Genomic DNA, 10,175 nt, shown 5'->3' on the forward strand with positions numbered 1-10,175 from the left:
GGTGCTGGAAGGTGGTTGGGTACCCTAAATGGCATCATATGTACAAGAAACAACAAGGAAAAGGTGAATCTGGTGCAAAAGGGAAACGAAACAAGCAGAAAACGGGCAAGTTTGCTGGGAATGTTCAAGACTCTAAGGAATCAGTGTCCATAACTGCTTAACATCTGGAGCAGCTGCTAAAACTTTTTCCTTCAAGATCAAAGCATAGCAAGACTGGCTATGACACCGAGGATAAAATAGATGTGAACTTTGCAAGTATGATTACTTGCTATAATGTTTCTAGTATAGAAAATGAATGGATAATTGATTCAGGGGCAACACATCATATGATTTGTGATGCTAAACTCTTAAACTCATGCATGCCTATGAATGGTAAAGCTAAAATAAATCTGCCAACTAGTAATACTACCGCTATAACCTGTAGAGATGACATCCTGTTGAAAAATGGGTTAAAACTGTTGAATGTGTTGTATGTGCCTGAATTTAGACATAACTTGATGTCTGTGGGAAAACATATGAAAGATAATGATTGTGAAGTAAAATTCTACTCTAAATTGTGTACTATTCAGGATTGTGCAACATAGAAAGTAAGAGCAACAGGTAAAGCTGGATGTGGTCTGTTCTACTTGGAGGATGGTGAAAAGAATAAGCAGCTGAAGAAAAGAGTAGATGAGAAGAGGATGCAGGGAGATGCAAACAACTCTATTTGTAATAATTCTAGTCTAGAAATATGCAGTTTATGGCATAATAGGCTAGGACATGCTCCTATGAGCAAAATTATGAAAACTGGTTGTGTATCTAACTCTAAATTTGCTGATGATGCTGTGTGTTTGATCTGTCCTATAGCTAAATTTACAAAATTACCATTTCCTGTTAGTGATTCTCATGCTCAGAAGCTGTTTGAAATGATACATATTGACATATGGGTCCATACAGGGTGAAAACAAAGGGAAATTACAGGTATTTCCTAACAATAGTTGACGACTGTTCTAGAGCTACATGGGTTCAGTTGTTGAAATTGAAATCAGAAGCTTACAATGGTATTAAGGAATTCATACAGTTTGTTAAAACTCAATTCCAGGCAATTATAAAGGTAGTAAAAGTCTGATAATGCCCTAGAATTTGATGATGGCAAATGCAGGGAATACTTCAGTGATCTTGGAGTTGTTCATAAAACATCATGTGTGGATAGACCACAACAGAATGAAAGAGTGGAGAGAAAATATAGAAATATTCTTGAAATGGCAAGAGCCCTGAGATTTCAAGCAGGTTTGCCTCTCAAATTCTGAGGTGATTGTGTGTTGACAGAAACATACGTCATCAATAGAACTCCAAACAGAATTGATAAAAACAAATCACCATATGAAAAAATATTTGGTGAGAAACCTGATTATTCTCATATGAAAGTGTTTGGATGTCTTGCCATGGCTTATAATCTAGTTTTGAATAGAGATAAATTTGTTGCAAGAGGTGTCCCTTGTGTATTTCTTGGGTATGCTCAAAATCAAAAGGGATACAAGTTGCTGAATCTCATGAACCAACAATTGTTTGTATCTAGAGATGTTAAGTTATATGAAAAGATATTTCCCTACAGCAAAGGGAAATCAACTCAGAACTGTGTGAATCTAGTACCCGTGCAATTCCCATCAAATATACTTGCTTCAAAAGAAGAGGAAGTGGAAGAGACTGGAGATGAAAATGGTGGTAACCGGGAAGACCTAAATGATCAGAATGAAACAAATGCAGAGCATTAGATAGTGTCAGACTTAGATGAAAATGATACCTCAGATCACACAACAGAATGAGATGAATAATCATATTACAAATCAGGCAAGTGATGAGCCATAACCTATTCAGATTGATCTGAGAAGATACACTAGAGCAAGAAAAGATCCATCTTGGACCACAGATTATTACGTGGGGCAGAAAAGGGCCCATGCCACCTGTGTCTCCACCTCGTTTCAGCCAGAATAGAGCCTCAATTTGCAGCATTCCTGACTCAAGATGTCAATTAGAGTGACCCTAGTCATTTCAGAGAGGCTGTGAAAGAAGAAAAGTGGTTAGTAGCCATGAATGAAGAGATCTCAGCTCTGGAGAAGAATGGCACCTGGGAAGTTACTGACTTGCCAACAGGAAAGAGGGCGATAGGTAGCAAATGGATGTACAAAACAAAGCTTAACCCGAATGGGACTGTAGAAAGACACAAGGCAAGAGTAGTTGTGTTGGGTTGTAGAAAGAGATATGGGATTGATTATGATGAGACCTTTGCCCTGGTGGTAAAATGAGTACAGTGAGATCCTTACAGGCAGTAGTAGCTATTGAGAATTGGGTAATGTGGCAAATGGATGTGAAAAATGCCTTCTTGCATGGTGACTTGGAGGAGGATGTGTACATGACCATGCCTTCTAGATATACTGGTTGGGAGAGCAGAATTCAAGTGAATTCTTCAGAGCAAAAAGAAGCCAAACACCATAAAGTGTGCAAGCTCAAGAAATCCCTATATGTGTTAAAACAAGCTCCCAGGCAATGGTTTTCAATACTATCCACTGCCCCGAAATAGTTTTGATTTACTCAATCCAAAACTAACTATCCTCTATTCACCAAAGAACATGGTCAATCATTTGCTGTGGTTCTAGTGTATGTTGATGACTTACTGCTAGCAGGGAATGATAAGTCACTTCTCACTGAGGTAAAATAATTCATGGCTTCTCAGTTTCATATGAAAGATCTAGGAAATATCAGGTATTTCTTGGGAATAGAAGTGGATAAATCTAAACAAGCCATCTTCCTATCCCCGAAAAAAATACACTCTGGATCTTATCAAAGAGTTTGGTATGCAGAGAGCCAAACCTATCAAGATACTTATTGATCCACACTTGAAGTTAACAGCAAAAAATGGTGATTTGCTGCCCAATGTAACTGAGTATCAAAGACTGATTGGAAGATTAATATACCTGGGGCTAACAAGACCTGATATCACCTATGTAGTAAACACTATGAGCCAATTCATGCAACATCCCACTTCAGTGCATATGCAAGCAACAAAAAGAATTTTGAGATATCTGAAACTAGCTCCTGGTCAAGGCATACTGCTAGCATCTAACTAAGCTGCAATTTTGACTGCGTACTCAGATAGTGATTGGGGTGGATTTCCTATCACTAGAAGGTCAACTACTGGATACAGTATCCTCCTAGGAGCATCGCCAGTGTCATGGAAGTCCAAAAAATAGTATGTTGTAGCAAGATCATCAGCAGAAGCAAAGTACAGGGCAATGGCCCTAGCAACTAGTGAAGTTACTTGGCTCAAACAATTGCTTAAGGATTTTGGGATGAAGAAAATAGGAGCTGCAATCTTGAAAGTAGATAACAAAGCAGCCTTGTCAATTGCAGCAAATCCAGTTCAGCATGAATGAACAAAGCATGTTGAACTCGACTGTCACTTTGTTCAAGACATGTCACTGCTGGAGAGATAAGACCTGAGTATATACCCTCATCGCAGCAGCCAGCTTATATCTTAACGAAGCCTATGAACATAGCTCAGAAGCAACAATTATTCTCCAAACTATGAATTACTTCAAATCATTCCTAGTTTCAGGGGGAGTGATGAAGATAGGCGTATTAGCTACCATATGATACATTGCTTGTCTTGTAGTGTCTGTTGTCCTGTAGTGCAGCTGTAATAGCTGAGTCACTAGGTCAGATCATTCTAGGGATTGAAACCTATGAGTATATAAATGTACAGAGGGTGTAATTGAAGGGAATAATACGCATATAATATTTTGAGCCGCCATAAACATTCTCCTTCATTGTTCTTGCTGTTGCTTCCAATATTGAGACTCATTTGTCTTCAAAATGAAGAAAAAACCAATATATATTACCCTTATGATTGACATGTATGTTTTATTGAGTTAATATATCAACTCGTATTTTCTCTTTTTTTATTTTCTTTTTCTAAATAATTAAGGTTGATTTATTACAATTAAAATGATTGTTTAAGCCACTTATTACAATATGCCATATGATCCACGTAACTTGCTAAAACGATTAATGCAAGTCAATGATCATCTTCGAAAGGCACCACCCGTCGTTGAGATTAATATGTAAAGACCAGTAATGGTTGAAATGAATCATGTAAAATTTTCCATAAATTATAAATTATTACTTTATTTCCTTACAAACTTACGCTTTAATGTAGAGGTGATCAACTACGGCCTGACCCGTTAGCCCAGCCCGAAAAATGGGTAGGTTGGGCAAGGCTCAATACACGTTTCTGGTTAAAAATCCGAACCCCCCCTGAAAAATCCCGACAAGCTCACTTAGGCCCAAAAAGTCCGCCATTTTTGAGTGCGTTTAGGCATGAATTATGATGTTAAGGCCCAACCCGATCCGAATTTTTAATCACCTCTACTTTAATGTAGTTACGTACACTATGTAACAAATGAGTTTCTCTTAGCCACGTTTATGTTTGCAATTGAATCAAATTTTGCTGAATTGGCCACACGGCCCATACCCTTTTTACTAGACTTAGGCCCGTTTATAAATTCCCTAAGATTTAACAAGTTCAAAATTTCTACAGATAATTTTTCTTTTGAATGGAAACTGAAAAAAAAATGACGTAAAATAAAGCCAGAAATTATAAATGAAGAAAACCAAAAGTAATGTGTATGTGAGAATGGGGAGGCCACGTAAACAAATTGTTCCGACAACTTGACTTTATTTCATTTGATAGTTGATAAAAATGAACTTAGACATTGACTAGATTAGCCATATCCATTATTCGTCTTTTCTGATAATTGAGATTTACTTCTACTCGTACAATATTTCCTTTCAATCAACTTACGGTATCGTTCCTCTACAACGACAATTATGACAATGTTTCTTGGAAATAAATGGGAATATACAAGGGCAAATGTGGCACAATTTTAAATAACTTGAAGTTAGACATAGGAATGAAGAAAACAAACGAGAGCATAGCTCTTAGCCCCGTTTTAAGGGAATTACTTTGTATCTATCATAACGGTTGTACTCCATATCCTGCTAGCAATGCAAGTATCACTTATCTCCTCGATTAATATATTGAAATTCAAAGCAATATGCTACTCCCTCCATTCCACGAAGTTTTTCAAATGAATTGTACATATACATACCAAGAATTCCGAGCAATATGCTACTCCCTTCATTTCATGAAATTTTTCCCATGAATTGTAGATATACATACCAAGAAAATATTGCCAATATAAAACTAATAGGTTTTTTTTTTTTTTTTTTTTTATCACAACGTTCGAAATTAAACAATTCGCAAACAATCCTTTGTCTTTTGTGATTTATACGTTGAAAAATATAATCATTGAAATCTTGTTAAATTCATCTCGATTTATACTTTTTATACCCCGTATATCAATTTTTTTTCTTTATATTTTTAATAAAAAATATTTTAAGATATTAATTATACATATAAAATAATGTGCATTGACATCGAGAAATTAGTCTCCAACATCACAATTAAAAACGAACGGAGTAAATATAAAACAGTATACCTTTTAAGGGGAGAAATAAAGTGCAGTAAACAAAAGTGGTAAGAAAGTGTAGGTCGATCAATATGGGGTAAATAAAAGTGAGAAGAATTTCATAAAATGATTAAAACAATAAGCGAGAAAAATTTCAGACAATGGAGAGAGTATCATGTTTGAAAAAATATATATATTTGTTGAAATGAAATTGTTGCGCCGGCTTATACTACTTGAAAAACAAAATAATACTTTGATTTTTTTTTCCTATAAACATTTTTTGTTTTTTTGAAATTCTATACATTGCCATAAATTATACTTCGCCTTTTTTTTAAATAAAAAAAAAAAAAGAAATAGAGGGAAAAAATATATTCTTTATTTTTGTATAATTTAGAATATAAAGTACTCATGAGGTAACATATGAACACTTAGAGCACTCACAACCATGAGCAAAATATTTACTCATGGGCATATTTTGTGAGCAAAAAATATGCTCATCACCCACAATAGTGAGCAAATCCAAAAATGCAAGAAAAAGCCCATGGGCATAAATGAAAATGCCCAAAGTATGGGCATTTTAATTGATGAACAGTGCTGGAAGTGGGGCCCACATGTTGCAAATAAGCTTAAAAAAATTTGGCTGCCAGACCATCAAAACGACGCGTTTTGGGCTAGCAGCCTTAATGGTGCTGGCCAAAACGCGTCATTTTGACGTAAAATAAATAAATAAATAAAACCGGCTACTGTTCGCGTCAGTAAGCCAGCCAATAGGCGCGCGACACGTGGCGTACTGCAGGAGCTTGGCCAATGAAAAAATTAGCCGTTTTACAACGGTAATATTGTTTGTAATGCATTTTCTGAAAAATATTTTTGGTAAAAAAAAAAAAAAATTTACCAACGGTCATAAAATTAAATTCTCTATAAATAGACATGCACTTTGATATATTTTGATATATTTTCGAAATCACTTAAAATCCTCCACTTTTTTATTTTCTTAAGCATTTTAAATTTGTTGAAGAGCATTTTTGTTGCAACACACCCATATTGAGGTAATTTTTTTTTTTATTTTTTTTATTATTTAAATTCAGTTATGTAATAAAATTAGTATATATGTGATTTTTTGAAAAAAAAAATATTGTATGCCATGTTGTTTAATTGCATTATGTAATTGAAGAAAGTTGTTAATATGTTCTCCATACATTACTAAATTTGTAGTAAAAAAAGTGTTGCATTTATTGGTTACTTTTTTTTTTCTAATATTAAGTTATGTATTAAAATTAGTATATGTGTGTTTTTTTGAAAAAAAAAATATTATATGCCATGTTTACTTAATTGAAAAACCCAATTGAAGAAAGTTGTTGATATTTTCTCCATACATTACTAAATTTGTAGTAAAAAAAGTGTTGCATTTATTTGATATATTTGCTTTTTTTTCTAATATATAAATTTAGTTATGTATTAAAATTATTATATGTGTGTTTTTTTGAAAAAAAAAATATTGAAAACCATGTTGTTTAATTGCATTATGTAATTAAAGAAAGTTGTTGATATTTTCTCCATACATTACTAAATTTGTAGTTGCAAAAGTGTTGCATTTATTGGTTACTTTTTTTTTTTCTAATATATAAATTTAGTTATGTATTAAAATTAGTATATGTGTGTTTTATTGAAAAAACTTATGTTGAATGCCTTGTAATGTAATTGCATTATATAATTGAAGAGAGTTGTTGATGTTTTCTCCATACATTACTAAATTCGTAGTTAATAAAGTCTTCCAATTATTGGTTAATTTTTTTTTAATATATAAATTTAGTTATGTATTAAAATTAGTATATATGTGATTATTTGAAAAAAAAAATTATCTTTTGTAAAAAATTAGTAAATTTTAGTACAAATATTTATCTTTTGTTTTGTGATGCAGAATCTTTTAATGGATCCAAACAACCCAAATTTCCGCCAACAATTTTCTGGTTTTAGTGATGATTTGCTAACTAATCCCGAGTTTCAATTGTTCTTGCAAAGAATGGGCAATACGTCTTTGCAACCATCTCCACAGTATCAGACACCCACCCAGTTTCCCCTACGAAACCATGTTATTGAAGAATGTACACCTGAAACTGTACATGATAGCAACACACAATTCAATGAGAGCGAAGAGGACAGCGTACCAGAGACGCCGCAATATCCTCCACCAGTTCCCGAACTGTAATCCAACCAGGTTGTTGCACGACCGACTCGAATTTGGTCAGTTGCGGAAGATGAAACTCTGATTGGGTTGTACTTGGAGATCAGCGAGAATGCTATTAAAGGCACGAGCCAGAAAGCAACTTCCCTTTGGCGCGATGTACACGCAGCATATCAAAGTGCTCATGCGGAGAAGCCGAATATAATTCTGCCAAGACCTATGAAGAGTCTGACGTCGCACTGGAGAAGGTTGGCAGCAGACACACTACAGTGGATATCTTGCTATGATGAAGCAGGTAGACTTCCGGAGGGAGGGAGTGGTTACAACGAAGCTGACCGAATAAAAAGTGCGTCGAAGCTTTTTCATCTCGCCCAAGGTCGCAATTTCGCTTTTCCTCACGCGGTTGAAATGCTTAATAAAGATCCAAAGTGGAGGCCGAAGCTGAGGTGGTCCTTGTCAAAGGAGGAAAGAAAAGCTGTTCGTGATGTTGAGGAGCAAGGTAGTGCTGGAAGTGGGAAGAGGTCCAGAGACGATGGAGGGGATGAAACCCCTATTGATGGTTTTTCATCTGGAGGAATACAAAGACCCGACGGTGTGAAGAAAGCAAAGGCCAAGCGTAAAGGGAAAGAAGTAGCTTCAGAAAGTGGTTCGTCTGAGCTTAGCGAACGAATGAAGGAATTTGCTACAATTCGCGAGAGGGAGGCCATTCTGAAGGAAGAGAGGATCAAAATTGAAAAGGACAAGGAACAGAGGAAACGGGAGGAACTTGACTTTCATAAGATGAAAACCTGGTTTGATATGCTGCAAGCTCTAAAGAATTCGCCTACGCCACTCACTCCTGAAGAAGAGTCGTACAAGAATTTTTTGTTGGGTAAATTACAGGGCTTGTAAGCATGTTTGGTTGTAGTAGGTGTACGCTTGTATTAATTAAGTTTTTAATTATGCGCAATGTAGTCTTTTACGTTTAACTTGTATTAGTGGTGTGTTTTATTTCAATGTGATATGTAACCTTGTATTCTGATTTTCCAATATTGAATGACAAGTTGTTTAACAAGTTGATTTCAGTTGTCATTGTTACCGACATAGTTGCATTCAATTGTTGTCATTGAGTAGTCACTTTTTTTTCTGATTTCACTTTAACTTTGGCTCATTCATACCGACATAGTTGCATTCAATTGTTGTCATTGAGTAGTCACTTTTTTGTCATTGTGTAGTCACATTTTTCTGAATTAACTTTGTCAGTATGCTTTAACGTTGGGTCATTGATACCGACATAATTGCGTGGTTGAAAATTTGATTGTTTTAGTCGGTGTGGTCATTCAGATTTATAACCACATATTCATTTGATATAGTTGCTATATATAGTAGGCATGGCACATATCCACAACCACACCAATTCAGAAAAATTACAATATTAATACATGATGTATTCCAGACCATCATCAAGTTCAAGTTCAAGTTCATCTTCTTCCAATAATGAAGAATGTGATCAACTCGTTGATGAACTCTTCACATACCAACCCCCATCTTTCCTCATGCCCCAAACACAATCCCAACGTACTTCAAAAACACGTAGAGGGGGTACGAACAGAAGAGATAGGGAAATGGGACATGCCAGGCTGTTTAATGATTATTTTTCCGATAATCCTGTGTACAACACCACCCAATTTAGAAGAAGATTTCGTATGCAACGACCTTTGTTTTTACGCATAATGAACAAGGTCGTTGAAGGTGATGTTTACTTCCAGCAGCGTAGGGATGCAACTGGAAGGTTAGGCTTATCACCTCTGCAAAAATGTACAGCCGCGATAAGAATGTTAGCCTACGGCATGGCTGCAGATGCCGTTGATGAATACGTTCGAATCAGTCAGTCAACCGCTCGAGTTGCCCTACAACGTTTTTGTGCCGGGGTCATTGATCAGTTCGAAACCGAGTACATGCGAAACCCTACAACTGATGAACTGGCCCGGATACTGCATCAAAATGAACTGCGTGGTTTTCCAGGCATGATAGGCAGCATTGATTTCATGCATTGGGAGTGGAAGAACTGTCCAACGGCTTGGAAAGCGCAGTACGCCGGTAGGAACAAGAAAGCAACGCTAATACTGGAAGCCGTTGCGGATCAGGATTTATGGATATGGCATTCCTTCTTTGGTATTCCCGGATCTTGTAATGATCTTAATGTGTTGTACCGTTCACCAGTGTTCGATGAGGTTCTGCATGGTCGAGCTCCTCCGGTAAATTTTACAGTTAACGGCCATGAATACAACATGGCTTATTACTTAGCCGACGGCATTTATCCGAAGTGGGCAACTTTTGTTCAGGGTATCACATTCCCTCAACTGGCTAAAGATAAAATGTTCGCTGACCACCAGGCTGCCGCTCGAAAGGACGTTGAAAGAGCTTTCGGTGTTTTACAAGCTCGATTTGCAATAATACGCAAACCGTCGCTGGCGTACGACGAGGACATACTGCGGGACATA

General features: G+C 36.1%; 1 protein-coding gene across 1 annotated transcript; it reads left to right on the forward strand.

Moving 5' to 3' along the window:
- The first annotated feature begins 2,281 nt into the window (after nucleotides 1-2,281).
- LOC110691290 lies at nucleotides 2,282-3,107 on the forward strand. The gene is made up of 3 exons (XM_021868211.1): nucleotides 2,282-2,417; nucleotides 2,637-2,689; nucleotides 2,841-3,107. The coding sequence occupies exons 1-3, from the start codon at nucleotides 2,282-2,284 to the stop codon at nucleotides 3,105-3,107; spliced, it is 456 nt and encodes a 151-aa protein (XP_021723903.1).
- The last annotated feature ends 7,068 nt before the right edge of the window (nucleotides 3,108-10,175 follow it).

This window comes from Chenopodium quinoa, unplaced genomic scaffold, assembly GCF_001683475.1.
Source record: "Chenopodium quinoa cultivar QQ74 unplaced genomic scaffold, ASM168347v1, whole genome shotgun sequence".
Classification (NCBI taxonomy): domain Eukaryota; kingdom Viridiplantae; phylum Streptophyta; class Magnoliopsida; order Caryophyllales; family Amaranthaceae; genus Chenopodium; species Chenopodium quinoa.

Bases quoted from the DNA above. Each gene is read 5' to 3' on its own strand.
- LOC110691290 (XM_021868211.1), top strand. From the start codon at position 2,282: ATGAGTACAGTGAGATCCTTACAGGCAGTAGTAGCTATTGAGAATTGG. The intron at 2,418-2,636 runs GTTGGGAGAGCA...CTGTGGTTCTAG, and splicing joins CATGCCTTCTAGATATACTG to TGTATGTTGATGACTTACTG. The intron at 2,690-2,840 runs GTAAAATAATTC...TTTGGTATGCAG, and splicing joins ATAAGTCACTTCTCACTGAG to AGAGCCAAACCTATCAAGAT.